The sequence below is a fragment of the Dendrobium catenatum genome, unplaced genomic scaffold (assembly GCF_001605985.2).
Source record: "Dendrobium catenatum unplaced genomic scaffold, ASM160598v2 fragScaff_scaffold_60, whole genome shotgun sequence".
Taxonomy (NCBI): domain Eukaryota; kingdom Viridiplantae; phylum Streptophyta; class Magnoliopsida; order Asparagales; family Orchidaceae; genus Dendrobium; species Dendrobium catenatum.
Window position 1 is genome coordinate 235,288 of NW_021318522.1, and position 24,058 is coordinate 259,345.

The following is a 24,058-nucleotide window of genomic DNA, read 5'->3' on the forward strand; positions in this document are numbered from 1 at the left end:
TCCGGCGGCTTTCCGAAGGATTACCAGCGGCTTTCCGACGGCTAATTTCCCCGCAAAATTTTGCGATGGCTAATTTCCCGCAAAATATTCCCGCGGAATTTTCCGGCGGCTTTCCGACGGATTACCGGCGGCTTTAAAAAATTTATTGAAAATGAATAAAATTTTTACTATGTAAATGATTTAACAAAAAATTAATTAAAACTTATATTCACTATTTAACTAATTTTCATTTTAAAATTATTTAGTTAGTTAATTGTTATTTTATATTAAATATTATTTTTTATTTTAAATTAATTAGTTTTATTTTTAAAAAAATAAAATAATTAATTGCTTTTCGTTCAGAATATACTTTAAATAAATAATATTGACAAAAAAAAACGTATTTGCATAACTGACATTTCGGTTGGGTTGCTTGGAGTCTACACGGAGAACCACCGTTCGAATCTCCACGCGGGCGCGCGCACGAGCCGCGCGGGGGGGAGCCTGGCCGGATCGCGGAGCGCGCGGGGGGGAGGCCTGGCCGGAGCGCGGCCCATGCCTGGTGGGAGGGCGGGGTAGCCTGGCGGGAGCGCGGAGCCTCTGGCCGGTGGCGGGATTCGGGCGCGGAGCGGGGTGGCTGGCCGGAGCGATTTTTTTTTTTTTTTCTAGTCCGAATAGGCGAGTCTGCTCTGACCCCGCACCCGACCCCGCGCGCGACACCGCCCGACCCGCTGCTTCCTCGTCCGCTCCAACCCCGCACGCGACACCGCGCCCGACCCCGCGCGACACTTTTCCCGGGTCGGGTTAGGGTCGACCCGTTTGAACCCGGGTCAGTTCCGAGTTCGACCCGAACCCGACCCGTGACCCGAAATTGACACCCCTACCTACAAGGGTTAACTTGAGCTAAGAACAACCAAAGCTTGAACCTAAGACTGAAGCACCATCACCAAAAGCAACTGATATGGACAATAATGCACCGTTCTTTCACAATAATACTAAGGTCTTGGCTGGCATTGCATCAATCATCCAGAAAAAAAAATGCTCCCAAATTTAGTACAACTGTTATGTTTTGGCATTTAATTAGTCCAATGCAATACCTTATGGAGAATGAATTCGAAAACAACTTCCTATTACAAAATATTTCCCAAATTTTATTAAGTGTTAAGGGAAATTATCATTTATCTTTCCTAAACTAAACTAATTATATGTAGCCCCTTAAAACCAAACAAGATATTAAATACTTTTATTTGTTCATCCAATTTGATGATAAAATGAGTTTTCTAATTAAAATTATGTTTAATATTTTACCAGATAAAATATACATTTTATGCTAAATGTTCAAAAAACTTCTTTATGTGTTACTTATGCCAAAGAAAAAAAAAATTGTCATTTTATATTTTATTTGATAAATATAAAATCTCTTTTATTATATTTCTTAAAGGTAAAAGATGTGTAATAATAATATAAGACTAACAAAAGATCAAAACGATCAAACGTATTATAATAATAGTGAAATTATTAAAAAAAGTGCAGAAATTTAGTACTTCAATAAAGCAATATGTTTTGCACAAAACAAAATTATATAATATTAAAAATTCAAATAAAAACAAAAAAGAAAAACTTCACTAAACATGCCCTCTTTCTTTTCAAACAATAGCGCGCGCTATTTTGTGTCATGCGCCATGCGCCATGGCGCGCATATGACGCAAATAGCGTGCGCCATTTTGAATATCTGCGCTGCACCATGCACATGGCGCCATAGTGCGCCGCGCCGTGCCGCGCCGTGCGCCATGGCGCATGCTATTTTGCGCCTTTGACATCTATGGATGGGAGGTTTCACGACAACAAAAGGGCAGGGGTAGCGCAGTGAGGAGTAAGGCTGTTGCTTGCCGGAGGTGGAGTTTATGTATGTAGCTGGAGTGGGCTGTTGGGTAGTGAAGCTTGGAGTGTAGTAAGTGGCAAAAGTTGTTGAGTTTCACGGTAGTAGCTAGAAGGAAGAACTGGGTTGGATCAACATTGGTGTAGAACTGTGGAAGAACGCATTTTGGTCATATAGTTAGAAGAGAATGACACGGTGGAGTGGCTTTGCTGGTGTTTCACGTGAGTTAGAGGAGTTCGTGTGGGAACTAAGGGTTCACGTGAGCAGGAGGAGCCACAACAGGTCGATGAGGTTGCTGTTGGAGGAACGGTTGAGTTGCGGCTTGAAGCATGGAGAAGCAAATTGGTAGGAGTGGTCGCAACTGTCAGGCTGGGAGAAGTGCCGTTTCCGTGGGCATTCAAATCGATAGGTGAGGGTTTAGTCTAGATATTGTTATTGTTTATTTACTTATTTATTTTTTGTCCTCTAGCTGAAAGCCATTTATGAGATCACTAGGTTGGGCGGCTATGCACGGATTTGAGCAGGGTTTTGCCAAGTGATATAGTAGCAAGATTTCCAAGTATATGATTTTATTTCACCTTTAATATATTAAATTATATATAAGTGATTTTAAATTTAACTTGATCTCTTATATGATTTCTCGTTTCCTATGCGCCTTGAAATTCTCCCCAACGTCATCTAGAAATTTGTGCCAATTTTGCACTTTCGCTCTTGCGATGACCCATGCAATATTACAGTCATTTTTTAGTATTTCTATACGTGACGATGAAATCTATTTTGCAAATGGGTGACGTTCTAGCGACGTCATACAATGTTCTATCTGTAATCTGTCGATTTTGAATGCCTTCGCTCGATTTATATACGAGAGGTCTTCCTTTAGGTAAATTCAATGCCCTGAACACATCAACGCAATCCATTTCATGATCAGAAGTCGTTTGAATAGTTTCATGCAATGTTGCATCCGCCATCGACCTCTTTCATCGTTGTTTGTGTCGATTCGCAAGCAACTAGCGCTTCTTTAGGTAAGCATGACATCCTGAGTGCATCGATAAGATCCATTTTGTGATTAAACAACGTTTGCGACAGCGGTCGAAGTGCTTCGATGCATGGCACATGCGACTTTGTGTTCGTCAGATGTCATCCTCTTCGCATTCACTCAGATTTAACTTTGGCTTATATATGGAGGTCAACATTACATCAATTTTTTAATAAAACTATATATATGCCAAATAATTTGTTGGATTTAATGGCTCCAGAACTTGCTAAATCTAAATGTGTAAGATTTACTAAATCTTAAATGCAGCCCAATGGTGCCTAAGCATAAAACAATTTGAACAAAATCAAATTGTCAATTTTTTAAAAAAGGGTGAAAAAATAATTTATTTTGCACATAATCACACTTCACATAATTGTTTGTTAGTGTTAAAAAATTCAACATGATCGGATGAAAATAATACAATTCAAAGTGGAATCAAATAACATCCCTTCAAACCCACATACATTCACTGTAGCTAGAACAACTAACTTTTTTCAAAAAAACAAAAAACCTTTTGCTTTTTAAACAAAAATACGCCCACACCAATGGTATGTAAGGGCATTCTGGGTAGGTAGAATTAATAAATAAAAATTTTCAAAAAGAAGTGAAGGATAGAATGACACCAATAGTGGCTTGATTGGAAACCTCGTCACCCAGCCTGATGACTTGAGACCACTCAACTTTGTCGAGGGAAGAGGCAACAGATTTCTACAGTATCTAAAACTGAGAAGTGATTTAAAAAGGAAACAGAGAAGATGGTGACACCGAGAAGCGATAGATCTGGAATGGCCTGGAACATTTTTTCGATATTTCATATGTAAGAATATAGGGCTCGAGAAAGGCGCGCCTTCCACCCTCCTCTCGTGGACATTTCCTCCTCACAACAGAATTCGATCATTGGAGACTGGAGTGGACAAGCCGAGCATTACAGGAGGAACGAACGAGGGAGAGAAAAAAATTACATGGGGAACGAATGAGGGAGAGAAAAAAAACTAGGGCTTCCAAAGTTGTGCTTCATTGCGTCATATGTGAATATATCATATACATTATGCGACATGCAAATGTATCATACATATACATTATTCAATATGCAAATACACAATGCAAATGTACCATGCAACATGCAAATGCATCGTGTATTCATCCTATCCAACATGCCAATATGTCGTATACATGTATCTTACAACGTGCAAATACATCATGCATGCGTATTGTCCAACACTCAGATATAACATGTACGTGCATTACATCACCTTTGAAAATTTGTGCATATACACTACACAACATGCAAATGCATTATGCAAATATATTGTACAACATGCAAATGTGTTATGCAAAAAGATATATAACATGCAAATTAATCATGCAAGCATAATAAACAATATGTGAATGCATTACCTACTTCATGCAAGTGCATTATGCCACACAAGCAAGTGCATTATGTCAATTCTGCATATGCAAGCCATCATACAAATGCATTCTACAAATATGAATGCATTACATACATTATGCAGGTGCGTTAAGCCACACATGCAAGTGCATTATACCACACGCAAGTGTGTTACGCCAAACATGTCGATCATGACTTGGATTAACAAATGAATGTCTAATCACCAACCTACCTTGATATTTAAGTTTAAAGTTCACAATAGGCTTTCAAAGGCTCTATAGATGAAACTCATCATGATGATATAAAGTCTTAGTTCTTAGAATTAGTATGATAACTCATAATATCATTCATCGAACCTGATTCTCTGTTGGTGGTCAAACATAGTTGAAAGAGCTCAAACAATCAAAGATATAAGCTACATAAATATCCTATGATGGTCGAGTTACTCATCTCAACCAAAGGGAAATCTATCTTTTAAGTGTCTCCAAATATTGATAAAATATAGATATTTTTAAATGACTCTAACATCACCTTGATGGTGGCCATATTGAAAGCTAATATCAACCAGAGGGATTAATTTTCAAATTAGACCACTCTAAAGCTCAATGTCTATAAAAATTTTTATATTTTTATATTTAAAATTAAAATTAATCATTAATAATTTTAAAGCAATGTTCATCCACCCTTTGTAACTGTTTGGTGAGGATAATGAACTCAAGGATAACTCAAGCTCACAAAGAGCGAAGGTCCAAATCGAGATTATCACTAAGATATATTCTCAAACTATTTCCTACCAGTAAAGATATGGTATTTGTTCTCTAACCAGTGGTTTATCCGAATGGCTCCATAAAACCCATAGCTTAGTCAAATCACTTTACATGGTAAATGGTTATGACTGGTCCTTTAATCGGTGGCTTAGCCAAATGGCTCCATAAAGAAATTGTGGCTTGTCGGAATGGCTCTACGTGATAAATGATTATGACTACAACCCTTTGACTCGTTGGCTTGATTGATTAAACAACTACACTATATTATACCCATATGTTCCTCAATGACTAATACTAATGCGTAATGAATTATAAGATATGGCATAACCCCCTCTATTATCTAGCTTGACTTGAATTCATCCCTTATACAAACATTCACCCAAAGTCTACAAGATACTTATTTAAGCAACCTATGGATGCCGATGAGAATTATTTGATCAGGTTTAGTTAACTACCTCCTCTGACTAAATATACTAGATACCAAAATAAACTGGGACGACGAAACTATGAAATCTTGCTTGGGTTGATCATTATTCCTCCCACCATCCGCTTTAAGTGTAAGGTGGCAAGTATCTAACTTTAACTATTAAATTTCACATCTAAAATTGTTGCTATTATACGTCAAGTATTTACTGCTTATCTAATGATTATGTACTCTCTCGTTATTAGGAGGGATAAACTACGAAACTTGTGCTTATATGAAACTAGACTTCAGATATTAAAGTTCTCGCAAAGAGGGCGAAATCTTCGAGTAGTGTCTTAGCTCTATTTTCTCCCGGAATATGATCTATTAAAAAAATCCCTGAATATATGCGGACAGGACAGGCCCAAAAAGCTAAAAATTTTCGAGCCACATGTGCACATAAATTTTATGTTTTTATTAACTTAGCATTTTAATTTCCAAATAATAGGTTTTTTTTCTTATAAAGAGTTATGAGCATGGCCTTGATGCAACATTGAGAGCATCAATGTAATATGGGCCGGCTTCAAACTAACATCCACTCGCTGCAACAATTCAGTGTAAATACAAGAAAGCTAGCTTAACAGAAAATAGCTGTCATGAAAGAAAAGAAAGAAAGACAAGGAAACAAAGATGGGAAGAGAATGCGAGCAAGTGAGAGTGAGAAATAAAGGGCAATCTGGAGGGAAAAAGTAATAAACGCAACAGAAGAAAATAATATCAAGCAAAGAAAAAAATGAATCATTTGAATTCAAAACAAGAATTTTCCAAGTTTATATGGCAAAGGAAACCGACCTAAAGTGTCCACTACATAAACATTTACACAAGGAGAGACCATTTTACATCTTGATCTCAATGCCGCATGCATCCCTCTTTCCAGTAGTGCCTGATCAAACAAAAGAAAATGAACACAGGTTAGAACAATAAGAATACAATAAACGAAACAAAGTGCGTTGTTGGAACTAAACACTGAACTAGTTAATCAGACCTTATTTGCAATCTAGCTCATAAAGAAATATATAGCATGTATCAAACTAATTAAATCTATGAAAGTGACTAACAGAAAGTGAATTCCAGTTACAGATATTTGTGTATCAAAACATAGTGCCTGATGTAAAAATCATCTTGATTATCTGCATATGCTGTAGTTAACATCAAATTATTGTGATAAGGAAATGATGGGAGGAAGATGTGCAACAGCAAATATTAAACAAGGTTAATCACCGCCATATATTTAGTTTAGCAAAAACATTTAAAAAATGAGTCTTATTGAGTAACTGCGTATTTTATTATTACTCCCTGATTGAATATAATGATTCATTAACAAACAGAATATGGCAGTAATTGAAAATGAGTAATTGTCCTCTAGTAAAATGAATTTCTTGGAACAATAGAATAATCAAGATGATTTTGTTATTTCCAAGAAGCTTAACTTGCATCACACAATAACGCAACATTGATCAGTTTCCTAAAATTTGATAGAGAATGATTATTATTAATTAATCAAAGGTCATTACATTCCAAATCATTATCATCAGCACGAAAATGCTTGCTATCCTTTGCTTTAAGATTCAAACATCATGAAACTAGTATTAAAGAAATCTATGCTATAGGAAAGGTGAAGCTTCTTCACCATATAATTAGATAGCAGTAAAATGCCATGCAAAGAAGGATGAAAAAGCACACCTCAACTAACTGTTGTCCATGCCGGGGATGTCGTGTCACAAGGATGGTAACCAAGTTGGGAAACGCCCTTGCTAACTCGTTGTGGACAGAAATCATGACTGCAAAAAACATTTGGGAGACATTTCGGTTCACTTAATTGGCACGTAACTACAATATTACAAGGATGCATTTATGTCTGATTAAAATCAAACTCATACCTATCAGATAAAAAAGCCAACATAAGATACGTAACAAAAGCATTAGCAATGAGAAGTAATAATTATATTGTGCCAGAAGCATACAAAACATCTAGAATAAATGTCTCCGGTAACAAATTGTCAATCTTAATGTTTGGCCTTAACTTTTTTATAAGCAACATGCCAATATGAGTAACATCCCAAACAAAAGAGTACATTTGGATAAAAATAATTTTATAATGTGTTATCAAACTCTATCATATTATTGAGAAGTTGGCGCCAAAATGAATGGCAATTCTCTTCATTTGTCAATGAACTAAGAATCATTTGAATTTTGCGTGTCAGTTCACTATGTCAAAATAAAATTTTAATTTTGTATAATAGAAATTTATTGCTTTATAAAGAGGCTTTAATTATTGAAATGTATCCTCATATCTAATGGTAGAATACTATTTTTCTTCCTTCGTTGTTTTTCAAAATTACCTATATATAAACATCAGTCTTCAAATGGGAAATATAAAAAAGCCTTTTCTCCTCAACATATACAAAAGGGTGTTGGAGAATTTTTGTATCCTCAAACGGATTGCATATTTTATAATCGAGTACGGCATAAGAATATGATATATTACCACGAAGAGTAAAAATATCATTTCCTTATGGACTCAATAATAAAATTTACAATTTGAAACAGAGATTCCCCCATTCGATGTTTGGTCGAATGGGGTTTATTTATTTCTGGGGTACAGACATCCCATAGGGGCAAGCCCCTATGGTTAATTACATCCTAAGCTTTAGTGCTTGAGAAAATTTTTGATTAAACTAGTGGTTTTGCTTTTCTTGGAAGTCATTTTAGACATTGGCTAAAGCTTGCTTTTTGTTTTAAAATCCATGAAAGTCCTGCTTAAAGGTTTTGGCCCTTTAGGAATTTCAAGGAGGAATTGATCAACTTAGAATCAGATTTTTGGAGTGAAGTACAAGGGAAGGTGAGGTAGGAGCACTTGATTCTGAGGGACACTCAGAGGTGCTCAAACTATCATATATTGGGCTTTACATTTTAGCAATCTAATTTTGATTTAAGTTGATATTTTTATTAGAAGATTGGGGCTTACATCCCAACAACACTTGTTGGAGGAATTGCCCGAAAGATGAGGGCTTATAGGGTGATTTGGAATCAACCTATGCCTCGGACCCTAAGACTAAGGTGAGGACTACCGATAGGTAGTGCCTCGAACCTAAATCTAACGAGTGCAAAGGGGCTTACAAACTACACCTCACAAGAGGTATAGCCTGCCCGACCTCTGGATTTATTGTCCCGCCTGGAAGAAACTACCAGCTAACCCTCCTAATCGTTTTTAAAACCATGTCATCCGGTCTCAATGCAAATGTAGAGTAGGGAGGTTATTTTTATTTAGAATGTAGGGCTTACAACTTGGCTTTGAGGCCAAGATGCCTATGCATGTAAATATGCATATGCTGACTCATAAAAAAAAAAAGACTTTTGTTATCTAATCCTTAAGTGGGGGCTTTCTATATGCAACACATTTGGGCTATGCATGATTGTTTTAATTTTTAGAAAACTTAGCTCCTTGAAGGGAGTCATGCAAAACTTTCTTACTTATTAGAAAATCGTGGAGCCTAAATCAATTTTTAGATTAATTACATTTTAATGGATAGAAATCTTATTTTTGTCCTAAAAGCCTACCGTATCAAAAGTCCAAGCCACTCCCAAGCAAAAGCAAAGAAAGAAAACTAGAAAAAAGATGCATTTCTATTGCACAACCATGTAAACAATCAAAGCATGCTTTTATTTATGAATAAAGTACAAGGAATGAAAATAGAGTCCACATTATTACAACTAAATTTGGCAGGTGAGTTGCCTGCCATTATACAACCCAATCAAAATTACACTCTACTTGTGGGGTTCTTCGGGCTCTTGACTTTTGAATGGACATTGGGCTTCACCTTTGACAGGTACATCTTTCTAGTCCACTTCATTTTTTGCTCCAAACCCCCACAAGTTTGATACAATTACAATTCTATCAAATACATGTTTGAAAAGAAAAGAGACTCAAACCTGTAGTGGATTAGAAGCAGTTTATATAATAAAGCATCACATTAAGAATTTTGTTTAGCACTTAGAGTGCCAAACACCTGCTTCTACCCTATTGGCCACATCTTTGGGGGGGTTTTAAGCAGCACCTGTCATGCAAGCAATTTATTATTTATGAGCGCCCCTCCTTTTAGATATGGCCACCTACAAGAAGAGCATGTATATTTCTACACTATCCACTTAAGGGCAAGTGCCCACAACACAGACAATCCAAGGGCGATCACACCACAGCATCAAACACATGCGCAGAAAAGAAAAATCCTAATCCTAGCATGCCTAAGGGGCTGTGCACCTAAGTGTGTGAGGCTTGTGTAGCATGTCACACTAAGGGTCTTTGATTTTATTTTGGAATGAAGATGTTTAATCTTTATCCAAGGGTGATTTCACTTTAAGTTGTTTGTGACTTAAAGATTTTATTTGATTTTTAAGTGTTTCATATTTAGGAGGGTTATGAAGAACCCATAAAGTAACCATTACTTGCTTTTGGACAAGTCTGTTACTTATGAATCCTAAAACACAATAATGTAGGCATCCCACCTTTTGGGGTAGATGATTGATTATTGTATCAAAAGGAATCTAAGTAAATTTTATGTGTTTTGGAGTTCTCTTAGTGTTTGGATAAGAGAAATATCTATCTAATAGGATAAGATAGACATGCTTAAGGGGTTTCACTTAGGACTTGGTGAAATCCATCCAATAGGATAGGATGAATTTCAACAGATTGGATAATTCCTAAGGGACATCTATGAGTTTAGCATTTTAAATGTCATAGGAAAGATCACTCAATTTGGGTTGAGTGGAGGAAATTACTTAGATTTTGAGTCTAAGAAGGGTGTCCAACATGTAGCTTTTGGGCTACATGTTGGAGAAATCTCCTTAGCTTTTGGAGCTAAGAGGATAAAGATAGAGATCCAACATTTAGTTTTGGGCTAAATTTAGGAGAACTCTCTCTAGCTTTTGGAGCTAAAGAGAAGAGAGATCTCCAACAACTTTGGAGTTGAAGGAGAGAAAACATATAGCTATAGGGCTAAGGTATTACATCTTTTAAGGCTTTTGGAACCTATAAAAGTGAATGTAGATTAGTAGCATTGAGGCTACAAATCAAAAAGATGTCTCCTTGAATTGTTGTATTCAAGGAGTTGGGTTTCATTTGCTTAATTTGGATTAAGCAAATAAAGTGAATCACTTATTGAGTTTGGTTCAATAAGTGAGAAAGATTTGTAACTTTGGGGTTACAAATCAAGAGGGATTATCATTAAACTTTTATATTCAATGAGGGGCATTTAGTTTGCTAAGTTCGGATTAAGCAAACATAAGGAAACGATGTGTAGTTTTGGCCTACACATCAAGGATTCTTTGGATTCTTGAATGTCCAAAGAGAGGAACTCATTCACCTAATTTGGGTTAGGAGAATGGAAGAAAGCTAGGAGTTTCTCCTTTGCTTGATATGAAATTATTTGTTGAATTTGGTTCAACAAACAAATGATTTTGGATTGAATTACTTGTTGATTTTGATTCAACAAATAAGTGACTTTCATGTGTCTAATTCACTCAACATGGGTTGAATGGATGAGATTTTCATACAACCTTTTGAGTTGTAGAAAGGAATGAACTTCTCTACAATTTTAACTTGTAGGAAGAATGGAGAAACACAATTTTAAAGATTGCAAATCAATGAAAGTTCTTTGGATATTTATTGTCTAAAGAAGGACCACTTACTCGATTTAGGCTAAGTAAATAGTGAAGTCTCTTTGAGCATTTGGTACTCAAAGGAAGATTATCATTTGCTCAACTTTGGGCTAAGCAAATGAGGAAGACTAGGATTTGAGTCCTATGTCTAGAAGATTACTCATTGGTTTGTGTTCTAACGAATAAATGATTTGATAAATTTCCTACAACTTTGGGGTTGAAGGAAGAAGATGTAACTTAAGAATTACAAAATTTCATGGATTCTCCTTAAATATTTGGTATTCAAAGAGAGATAATCATTCACTTAATTGAAGTCAAGTAAATGACAGAAGCTCACTTGTTGATTTTGTGACTCAACAAATGAAGTAGATAGCTTAGGATTTGGTCCTAAGCTCCAAATAATTCATGTAATGATATGTTTGGAGACTTGAAAGGTCCCAAATAATTATATATGAAAGAGGGGGAATGTTGATTTTGTCTCAACACACAAAGGAGGGAGCTTAAGATTTGGCCTTAAACTCTGAATGATTCATGCAATGATATGTTTGGAGACTTGAGAGGTCTCCAATGAGCAAGCATGAAAAGGATGGATAAATTATTGTTTATTGACTTTGTCTCAACAAACAAATGAGGAAAGGAATTTAGGATTTGGTTCTAAAATTAAAGGACTCATGCAACAACATATTTAAAGGCTTGAGGAGCCTTAGGACATATTGCATGAGTAGATCTTTGTTGGTTTTGAGTTTGGAGAGGTTCCTTTAAACATGTGGTTTCAAAAGGAACAAAGAGAGATACACATTCTCCTAGTTTTGAATCTTAGGAGAATGGGTTGGTCTCCTACAACTTTTGGATTGTAGAAAGACAAAAATGAGATGCGACCTAGAGGTTGCAAGATTGGGAGAGATCCCTTGAACATTTGGTGTTCAAATGAATTTCTTCACTCACTTGATTTAGTTTGAGTGAAGGGATGTATAAACCTAGAATTTGGTTCTAAGGTCCAAAATTTTCATGTTGCGACATTATGGAATTTTGGAAGATTCCAAATCATCACACATGAAGGGAGATTCATACAATCTAACATTTTGGTGCCTTGAGGAGGCCTTAAACATCATGTATGAAGGAGGAATCGTATGAGAGAGAGAGTTCCCCATAATTTGAATGAATGTTTTGGATTCATTTTTTGAGAAGGAAGATTGATTTCATAAGGCTTTGGGAAAGTTTCCAAATCAATTTTGACATGATTTAGAAATCCTTGGATAGGGGAGATCTATCCCTATGACTTCTAGGAAACTTAGGATCAAATTTGATATGATCTAAGAAGAAGCTAGAAATGCATGCAAGTGTAGTCAATTTCTAAGTATCTAAGTTAATTTTGTCATAACTTACAATTTGCTAACAATGACATTCATGCTACAAGATGTGAGAGTCCCTACACATTGTCATTCAAGATATGGTTGAGTGACAATACTTAGCCTAAGGTTTGAACGTAGGCGAAGGTATTAGGCACAATATGATGCATAAACATACATTTGAGAGGTGTTGGATAACAATCCAAGACCTCTACATGCATCGAAATCCTCTCCGGACCCTCACATGAGAGCCAACAAATGAAAATCACCGAATTTCCACTGTTTTTGCGAAGTGGACAGCCAACAAAGGGGTTTTGGGAGAGCGAAAATTGAAGTTTCTAAGGACCTAAGGTTCGGGGGCGTCAACCACACAACAATTGGCCTTGTGGGACCCTAGGTTTCACTAAGTTTTAGTGGTATACCTCTCCCGGTTTGTCCTAGCGCTCCAAATTGATGTCCAAGCCGCTGTCCAAGGTCCTAGGTTGCTGTCCAAGGTCCTTTGAAGGCTCCAAGTTGCTGTCCCAGGTTTTCCCAAGGAAGAAGACTGCTGTCCAAGCTTTTCCAAGCGTCGCCGCTGCTGTCCAAGCCTTTCCGGAAGGTGGATTTGCTGTCCAAACTGCTCCGGACAGCATTTTTTTTTTTTTGCTGTTTGGATGCTCCCGGAAGTGGTTGCTTGCTGTCCAAACTCTCCAAACAACAGTTTTCACTGTTTGGAAGCCTTCAGAAGCTGCGTGGCTGCTGTCCAAGCATTTCTGGATGACAAATCTGCTGTCCAAGAAGTTATGGACTGCTGTCTTGGCTGTTTGGAGGTCACCGGAGTTGAAGGAAGGGGTGGGAGAAGTCCCCACAGCAAGTATGCAAACTCTAAGTGCCTCCACTATACTCCTGCACTTCTTGTTTTTGCTTGAGAGAAGGAAAAGAGCAGGGCTTTGCTCTTCCACTTGAAGAAATGGAAGAAAAATGAAGAGAAGCTTCCCTCTTTCAGTCCAAGGAGGAAGAAAACAGCAGCAAAGAACACCTCTCATTGGACTTTTGTCTCTCTCGATTGCTTGGAGAGAGACGGCCTAGAAGGCCGTCGCTTGAGGAGTCGGGTGGCCTAGACAGGGTCGCGGGAAGAGCCTCCCGCTCCGCCTCCTTTCGCTCCTGGAGACACACACACAGGGCAGCCCCGACTCCTCCCTCCACTCTCCCTCTCTCGCTTCGTCTGGGAAATGTCGAACCAAAAATGGGGGAGCCGAATGGCTCTCCCTCTCCCTTGCGTGCTCTTGGAGAGCACGAGGACAGCAGGTCCCGCCGCCCAAAGAAAACCAATTGGGCTTCTCACGAGTGGAATGAGGGATTTAGGGCAGAATTCTACAAGAAATCAGAGCCCTTGATCTCAATTTCTGGTTTGAGAATCAAATTCAGCCCAAATTGAACAATTAGGGTTTAAATTGAGTCCGAAATGGACTCGACCTGAACCGATTTGGGTCGGTGTGGGTCCGATTGAGTTCAATCAATTTAATTTCATGAAATTGAACTCGAAACGACACCGAATTGTGTCGAATTGGGCTCGACGACGCTCGACAGAGTTCGATTTAAATTGATTTGATTTTAATTAAATTAAATTTAATTAATTTAATTAAATTGAGGCTTAATTCGGATTAATTTCACCTCGACGATGATCAATTGAGTTGATCGAGCGCGATCGAGCTTTGTAGGGCTCGATCGGGATCGAGTCAATGCGAAAATATTCATCAACAAAGGGCTTTTCTCCTCAACGTAGTATAAAGTCAACCTTACCATAGGCATCCCCTCCTAAAAATTCCAATGTTGACCCAATCCCCCAGCCTATTGCTCCCAATCAAACTCTCGCTCCCTTCAATTGCAAACCTAAAATTGGATATTTTTTGTCATAACATTCAATTTTGGAGTTAATGGTGTTAAATAAAAAGTTATTTTTGTCATTTTTAATTAAAAATTTATTAAATATAATTTTCAAGTAATTATAATATTTTCCAAATGCGAACACCTAGCCCGTGGAACGAACCCGGTTTGAGTCCTGTCGATGACTCGCGTCGCTCGAGCCATATGATTGTTCGGCACACTATTGAACGGTCCGGATCAACCGATCTGAACTCAATTCTAATTTGAATTGAAAATTTATTTGTTTATAACTTTTGATCCAACCATCCAAATTGGATGAAATTTGAAACATAATATCATGACAACCTAATCTTGTTATGCCTGGAGTTTGGAGGTTCCATGCATTGAGATTTAGAAGAAAATAGATTTGATCATAGAACTTTAAATGGAGATAACTTTCTATCATGTGGTGGATTTCTTTGATCTTGGGCTTGTTTGAAAGGTCTTGAAATCCTCTTTTAATTCTTCAAAAGACTTCAAGAGCAAGATCTAGCATGATCAAAAGATATATTTCAGTAATCATTTCTCTCTCCTTGTATCTCTCTCTCTCGATGGTTTGAGATTTTCTTGAATGATGGAAGGCAAGGAAAGAGTTGGAGAGGGCTAGGGAGGATGCTAGGGAGGCTAGGGAATTCAGTTGATCAACCCTTAGGCCTTCGAAAGGGGGGCTATTTATAGGATTGAAAATAAACATGCCCATTAAGTAGGCAACATGCATGCCGTGTCAATGATCCAAGACACCTTGGGACTAACCGATGGGAGCTAATAGATCATTCTGGAAAGTTTTAGCTTATTGGTCCAAGTAAAAAGAGAGTTATAATTGAACGAATCCTAGCATAGAGAAAATTTAATGAAGGTTTAATATCTTGCCACCTAACTCATGGCCACCAGCCATTTTAGTGGGGACTAACCAATGGGATCCAAGGGAAGATTCTGGAGAGTTTGAAAGCACATGATTGGTTGTTGAGGAAGTTAGGCTTGAACCAATCATCGGAGAGAGGTTCTTTTGAAGAATCATGCCACCTCAGTTGCTTAGGTGGCAAAGGCTTGATGTGGGCAGTTATAATGAAGGTTCTAGAGTCCACCCATGTGCTGGCTCAAGCTAAATTGGGCTGGGCTGGGTTAAATTTCAATTTAATGGGTTTTAAGTGGCTTGGTTCAACCCATACTTTGGACCCAGGTCAAACCATGGGTTCAAACTCTTGGGTGTGTGCATGAGGCTAATACACCTGCTACAACAATTTTCAAAATTTATTTTGATAAGGGTGGTGATTTAAAGAAAGAAAATAATATTTTTAGCCCTTGGTTCAACTTATTGGTCAAACAATATGGGCCTAAGGCTTGAAAATTTTTTTAGGAGACTCATGTTGACTTCATGGATAGTCCCCATGTGTTTGGTTCAATAATTTGGTCTAAATCATGAGAAATGAATTTTTTAAGTGTATGTGGTGATTTTGGTCAACTAGGTATGATCTGGTCATCAAGGTTTGACCAAGGGACAAAGGTGGGTCCAACTCATTACAAATGATATTTTAGACATGTTGGAAGTGGTCTAATGAATTGGTGAGGTCATTTAGTGCCAAATGCATATTTAAGGGCTTAAGAAGCCATTTGGTCAACCATGGTTCACTTGATCAACTAGGTTTTACCAAAGGTTGGAACTTGATTCAATGCATTTCAAATGTCATTTAGAGTTCGTTGAAGGTAATCCCTAGGCTTGGTGGGGTCTCCATGCATGTAATATAGTTTAAAGGGCAATTTGATAAGCTTAGGTTGACTTAGTCAACCAGGATTGACTAGGGCTTAGGGTTTGGTTCAATGGATGTCAAATTGTGTTTTGAACATATTTGTTTGACTTGGTTTGACTGAGCCATATTGAGAATTAAGAAAATTTTAATTTTTTAAGTTTTAGGGTTTTAGGATTTTGTGGTCAGCCATGATCAACCAAGGTTAAATGTTGGCTCAATGCATCGTATTTAGGTCAATGGAGAAGTTCAAGGAGTTTGGTAAAGCTTCCAAGATCAAATTCTACAATATGGCATATACAGTGGCATGAGCTATAAATATTTAAAGGTATTACAGCCTATGGAAATACTTTCAGTTTGTGGAGTTGGGGGTCTTGAAATACTTTCAAATTTATGTGTTTGACCCTAACGACATGTCTAATCAATATGCAAGTAATAGATCGGGAATACAAGGTCATTTGGTCAGATTTCAGGGCAATGGAAATTGCTCCAAAAATAGGTTTTGGATCAAGGGGTTTTGAGTTTAGTTCTAACACTAAATTTTGGAATTTGAGTTTGGAATAGGTTTGATCGATGAGCTTGATTTAGATTTGATTTAATCAATGATTTAGAAGGATCTAGGGTTTGCAATGCTCAAATCAATGACAATCATTGATGATTATCAATGATTGAATAGATGATTAGCTGATTATCATTGGAGACTATGAGCTGACGGATTTAATGTTTTATTTAGATTTGGGTTTTGAATTGATCAATGAAGATTAATGATTAAGAGAATTATAGTTTTACAATGATCATATCACTGACAATCATTTGGTGATTTTCAGGCGATAGATTAGATGATCAAATCACAGTCATGGGTGATTTTCAAGTGATGATTAATATATGTCAATGATCAAGGCACTATGCCAATGCACAGTACAAAGTTTGATTTAGAGTTTGAAGTATGGTTCAATGATTATTGTATGAAAATTGAATTTTTATTTATATCATTGATCTCATCCAAAAGATGAGGTAAACAAATGGACCTCCAACAAGTGTGATGAACATGAAAAATAAATCACATGTGTTGATGTTGACCGAAGTGATCAATTGAATCCAAGAGATTTAGAATCTGAATGAGAAAGCGACTCTCAAACAGATGAGGTTTATACTTGACTAAAATAGCATCTCCTAGACAAGTGGCTTGCAATCTTAATGAGATAGCGACTTTGAAATCGATTAAATTTATACTTTATTATGATAGTGTCTCATAGACAAAAAAAGATTAAAATTTAAATGAGATAGCGGCCCTCCAACAAATGAAATTTATATTTGGCTACAATAGTGTCTCCTAGATAAGAAGGATTGAAATCTGAATGAGATGGCATCTTTTAAACAGATGAAATTTATAGTTGACTAGACATTTGAAAGAGGATGTACCATGGTGTATACTTTTTGCTGATGATATTCTTCTTATTGATAAGACTAGAGAGGGAGTTGAAGGTAAACTTGAATTATGGAGGTCAACCCTAAAGTCTAAAGGTTTTCGCTTGAGCAGATCTAAAACTGAATATATGGAGTGTAATTTTAGTAGCAATAGACCTAGTGAGGGGATTGTAACTTTGGGCGATCAAATCATTAATAATAGTACACGTTTTATATATCTTTGTTCTATTATTCAGAGTGATGGTGAAATAGATGGGGATATTATCAGCAGAATTCAAGTTTGATGGTTGAAGTGGAGGAATGCATTGGGCTTATTGTGCGATAGAAAAGTCCCCCTCAAACTTAAGGGAAAATTCTATAAGATGGTGGCGAGACCTGCAATGCTTTATGGTGCCGAATGTTGGTCATTAAAAGAGAAGAATAATACTAAGTTAAGTGTTGTAGAGATGAGGATGCTTAAGTGGTTGAGTGGCTTGACCCTTAGAGATAGGATACGAAATGAGCATATACGTGAAAAGGTTGGAGTAGCTCCAGTGGAAGATAAGATTAGAGAGAGTCGCCTTAGATGATTTGGTCACATTAAACGGAGGCCTTCCGATGACCCGATTAGGAAAGTTGAGATATTAGATTCGACTTATGTTAAGAAAGGTGGAGGTAGACCAAAAAAGACTTGGTTAGAAAATGTTAGAAATGATCTTTCTTTATTAGATTTAAATGAGAATTTGACTTTTAACCAGACACAATAGCGAAAAAGGATTCATATAGCCGACCCCACATAGTGGGACAAAGTATTGAGATAGTTGCTTCTTAGTTTTGCATGTTTGATATTATTGTGACATGTATGTTTTTTATGATTCCAAATATTATTGATTTAATTATTATTTCTCCTAACATATTTTGAAAGAATTGTTTTGCTCTTGTATGTACTAACATTTTAGGAAAATCATAATCCTGATTGTTGAAGACTTCAAATCAAGATCAGTTTAGAGTTTATTGTAATTGAAGTCTTTATTTTTCCAATTTATTGAATCTGAGGGAGTGTGATTGTAATTGAGTAACTGAGCATCATACCTATTAACGACGAATGGCGCACCATGACGCAAAGGTCCCTTTGAGCCATGGCGCAAAGCGCACGGCGCGGCGCGCGCCATTTTGAACATGGTGCAAACTATATAAAAATTATAAAATAATAAGCATGAATATGAAATATCATTAAAAATGAAAGACAAGAATTCACATTTAAAGTCATCAAATATCTCTCAATCAAAGCATGCACTCATGAAGAAAACTTATACAAAGCATGCACTCATGAAGAAACAAACTAACACTAACAGCTATTACTAAAGATGATGAATATAACAATATGCCAGGCTGCCGGGGGTCCAAGGGGGGAGGGGGGCTGCCCCCTGGCAGGGTTCGACCTGCTCGTGCATGTACCGAGCGATACCAAGCATGTCAATAGCGGTACCAAGCATGTACATAGCGGTACCGAGTATGTACCGAGCGGTACCGAGCATGTACCGAGCGGTACCGAGCATGTAAATAGCGGTACCGAGCATGTACCGAGCGGTACCAAGCATGTAAATAGCGGTACCGAGCATTTTTTTAAAGAGGTGGACGCCTCTAAACCATGGTTGCTAGTGAAACACTTCATGTAGCAAGCAATAAGAATCATACCTGTTAAGTTGTAAATTCTTGTAAAAAAATATTCATAAGTATAATGAAATTTAAAAATAATTTGGTGCGCTATTTTACGCCGTGCGCCATGGCTCACATGTGGCACAAATAGTGATCGCTATTTTAAACACAAGGGCCTCGCCATGAACATGGTGCCATAGCTGCGCCGTGCCGCGCCGTACGCCATAACGCACGCTATTTTGCGCCATTGACAACTTGCTGAGCACGCACACACACCAGGGGAGAGTTTAAAATTCATATTTTTTAAACTGATCGTACTGTACGATATCACTTCGTACGAGACGATCTGGTCAGTTATTTTCCCCAACGAGTAGTTGAATGAACAGAAATGAAAAAAAAATTCTAAGTATGGATCGTACGGGTAAGGCTAAAGAGGGAGTTAAAGGTAAACTTGAATTATGGAAAGGTTTTCGCTTGAGTAGATCTAAAACATAATATATGGAGTGTAATTTTAATAGTAATAGACCTAGTGAGGGGAATGTGACGTTGGGCGATCAAGTCATTAATAAGAGTACACATTTTAGATATCTTGGATCTATAATTCAGAGTGATGGTGAAATAGATGGGAATATTACCAGTAGAATTCAAGTTGGATGGTTGAAGTGGAGGAATGCATCGGGCTTGTTGTGTGATAGAAAAGTACCGCTCAAACTTAAGGGGAAATTCTATAAGATGGTGGTGAGGCCTTTAATGCTTTATGGTGTTGAATGTTGGCCATTAAAATAGAAGTATAATACTAAGTTAAGTGTGGCATAGATGAGGATGCTCAGGTGGATGAGTGGCTTTACCCATAGAGATAGGATACAAAATGAACAAATACATGAAAAGGTTGGAGTAGCTTCAGTAGAAGATAAGATTAGAGAGAGTCGCCTTAGATTGTTTGGTCACATAAAACGGTGGCCTTCCGATGACCTGGTTAGGAGAGTAGAAGTATTAGATTTGACTTATGTTAAGAAAGGTAGAGGCAAACCTAAAAAGACTTGGTTATAAAATATTAGGAATGACCTTTCTTTATTATATTTAAATGAAAATTTGACTTTTAATAGGACACAATGGAGAAAAAAGATTCATGTAGCTGACCCAACGTAGTGGGATAAAGGCTTAATGTTGTTATTATTGTTGTATTTAAATTTTTAATTAGGGTGCTTTTTTTATTTTTTTACCAATTAACTCTAACACTTTTGAAATCTTCCCCAAATGTCAGAAATAATCTCAGTGGATGATTTCAAGTGTTTAAAATTATTTTGATAATTTTTATATATTTTTTAATATTTATTTTAATTAATTAGAAAATTTCTTGATTTTTAAAATTTATTTTAATTGAAGGATGAAGATCAAAAAATACTTTTCTTGGAAGAAGGTATTCAACAAAGATGGATGAGATATTTTCCTAAACTTTTTAATGAAGAATGTGAAAATACTATTGACTTTAGTGACTTTATCACCCTAAATGAAAATAAACATTTTTATTTTTATTGGCGTATAGGTAAAACTGACGTTAGAGAGGCTTTGAAGAAAATGAAGTGTGGAAAAGCTCTTGGACCTGATGATATTCCAATAGTGATGTGGAAATGCTTAGGAGATAAAGGAATTTCTTGGCTTACAAAACTTTTTAATATTGTTTTGAGGACTAAAAAGATGTCAGATCAGTGGAGATGACAGTGGAGAATGTGTGTTAATTTATATTTTTAAGAATAAAGGTGATGCACAGGAAAGTGCGAATTATAGAAGAATTAAGTTAATGTGTCATACTTTAAAACTATGGGAGTGAGTTATGGAGCGTAGGTTGCGGCATGATACTAATGTTTCTCAAAATCAATTTGGATTCATGCCGGGTAGGTCTACTATGGAAGCCATACATTTATTGAAAGGTATGATGGAGAAATATAGAGAGAATAAGGAGATCTACATATGATATTTATTGATTTAGAGAAAGCATATGATAAAGTTCCAAGAGAAGTGCTATGGAGAGTTCTTGAAAAGAAAGGGTTAATAACGCTTATTTTCAAATCATTAAAGATATGTATACATGAGCTATTACTTGTGTTTAAACACAAGGTAGTTTGACCAAGTATTTTAATATTTCGCTTGGATTACATCAAGGATCAGCCTTAAGTCCATATCTTTTTGTTTTAGTCATGGATGTTCTCACTAGACATTTGCAAGATGATATTCTACTTGTTGATAACACTAGAGATGGAGTTGAAGGTAAACTTGAATTATGGAGGCCAACCTTAGAGTCTAAAAGTTTTCGCTTGAGTAAATCTAAAATTGAATATATAGAGTGTAATGTTAGTAGCAATAGGACCTAGTGAGGGGATTGTGACTTTGGGCGATCAAGTCATTCATAAGTGTACACGTTTTAGATATCTTGGTTCTATTGTTCAGATTGATAGTGGAATAGATGAGGATATTATCAGTAGAATTCAAGTTGGATAGTTAAGTGAAGGAATGCATCAGGAATATTGTGTGATAGAAAAGTCCCTCTCAAACTTAAGGGAAAATTCTATAAGATGGTGGTGAGACCTGCAATACTTTATGGTGCTGAATGTTGGTCATTAAAAGAGAAGCATAATACTAAGTTAAGTGTTGCAGAGATGAGGATGCTTAGGTGGATGAGTGGCTTGACCCTTAGAAATAGGAAACGAAATGAGCATATACGTGAAAAGGTTGGAGTAGCTCCAGTGGAAGATAAGATTAGAGAAAGACGTCTTAGATGGTTTGGTCACATTAAACGGAGGCCTTCCAATGACCTGGAGGCCTTCCAATGACCTGGTTAGGAAAGTTGAGGTATTAGATTTGATTTATGTTAAGAAAGGTAGAGCTAGACCTAAAAAGACTTGGTTAAAAAATATTAGAAATGATATTTCTTTATTAGATATAATGAGAATTTGACTTTTAACCAGACAATGGCGAAAAAGGATTCATGTAGCCGACCCCACATAGTGGGACAAAGGCTTGATGTTGTTGTTGTTGTTGTTGTTGTGGATGAATCTAATGGGGCTTTTACTTTTCCTCTGTTGTGCTTTTAATTCTAAGCAATTTGACATGTTATATATAAATTTTAGATTTAAAAAAAATTTATTATGAATATTTCAAGATCCTAGAAAAATTATGTACATGAATCTTTGGTTTACTAAAGGGCTGTTTGGTATACAGAATTAGGAGGGTAAAGTAAAGTAATTACATGCATTTCTTAAATTAAGTTGTTTGGTTTATTTTGAGCGGAACAAATGAAAGTCTTTCGAGGTATTAGCGGTGTATTAGAGAAGCCCGATCGCGCGAATTCGAAAGCCGCCCAAATTGAGCGGGTTAGAAATTCTCCGCGCGAGAACCAGCCTCCCGCGATGGTTTCGCAGAAGCAGAGCTTACAAGTTCTCTTTTCTTCTCCGTTCTTCCCACTCTCTTCGGCTCTCTAGTCCGAAGTCCTCCGATCGTGGTCTCCTATCCGACAAGGTACAGCAACGGCGCGAAGTATATGAATGGAACAAGCTTGACAAGCATTCCAGGCCATTGGTCTGGGTGCTGGTCCTCGAGGAGTTCAACGACACTCTCATCCGGGTCCTGCTTGTCGTCGTTGTTGTCTCCTTCGTCCTTGCGTCGTTTAATGGAGAAGAGAATGAGGAGAAACTTCCCTTCGAAGTTCGAACCGACTCAGGAGGCCGCGAGAGACTCCGACTCCGATAGAGTTGTGGGAGGAATCGAGCAACGAAACTAAGAGGCAGGAAAAGTTTTCTTCGTTATTCTTTTCGGAGTCAGTGGATTGTTTGCCGCAATGATTCGAAGGTTTTCATTACCCCTTTATAACTTTCCCTCTATCGATTTTCTTTGGGAACAACTTCATCTTTCTTCTTTCCTTTTCCTCGGCCATTTTATTTAAACCTGTACTACGATTTTCTTTAAAGGTTTTCAGAGTTGGTTCTGTATCTGGTAGCTTCGTTATCGAAAATTTTGGATCACGATCAGATATTTTAGACATGATTTGTATGTTTCCCATTTTTGTTTATCTTGAATTAAATTTCCTGCAGGTGCATTTGGAGGCTTTCGTCCACTCAAGCTCTTGGGAGGTGGCACAGAGCAGGCCTGGGGCAGGCATTTCTTTTTCCCTTATAGATTCATTCTTGCAGTATTTTCACAATGACCACCATTGTTTGTCTTATACGCAGATCATAAAGCTTGAGAGCTAACATAAACAAGCAACTAGTTTTATGACTAAATAGTTATTTGCCTAGAATTAGTGAATTACTATTGATTATCTTTGTTCTATTTTAGTGATCCTGGAATCAACAAAAAAGATGATATTGTATGGCAATATGCAAAAATCATTGTGGATAAAAGGTTATATAAAGACAGATATAATTCCAATTTTTTTATCTTTCTTGAGATGCTTCCATGGATTAGTTGGAGACAGTTCCTTCTGCGAGGATTATTTCTTAGACTATTCAATGAAGAATAATTAATTCAATTATTTAAAAAAGCTATTTCTTTTATCATCTTTGAATTAATTTGGTTCTTAGTTAGGGAAAGCTATAAATTTGGAATTGGAAATTTTCTGGTGACTCATTATTTATAAAGCAATGCAAATGCGCTTATAAATGTTTCAAGACGAAAAATTACAGGCCTAACAGCAAATTGAGTCCATATAAAAGTGATATGAAATTAATTATTATTGACTTTTTTTTTAAGGGATGAATAAGCTTAATGGATTTTAAAGTTAGATTATTAATTAGGATTTTTGAAATCTCTGAAATGAAAGTGTTG

General features: G+C 36.8%; 1 protein-coding gene across 2 annotated transcripts in view; it reads right to left on the reverse strand.

The window, feature by feature from the left end:
• Window positions 1-24,058, reverse strand: part of LOC110115163 (probable 3-deoxy-D-manno-octulosonic acid transferase, mitochondrial) — a 56,727-nt gene that overhangs the window by 15,527 nt on the left and 17,142 nt on the right. For both annotated transcript variants that reach the window (XR_003700783.1, XM_020848312.2), the window contains exons 8-9: window positions 7,198-7,295; window positions 6,307-6,397 (exon numbers count right to left, since the gene is read on the reverse strand). Coding sequence is in view for 1 of the 2 variants with exons in the window: in XM_020848312.2 (XP_020703971.1) it covers window positions 6,307-6,397; window positions 7,198-7,295 (189 nt within the window). In the remaining variant the exon portion in view is untranslated. The remainder of the gene's footprint in view (window positions 1-6,306; window positions 6,398-7,197; window positions 7,296-24,058) is intronic.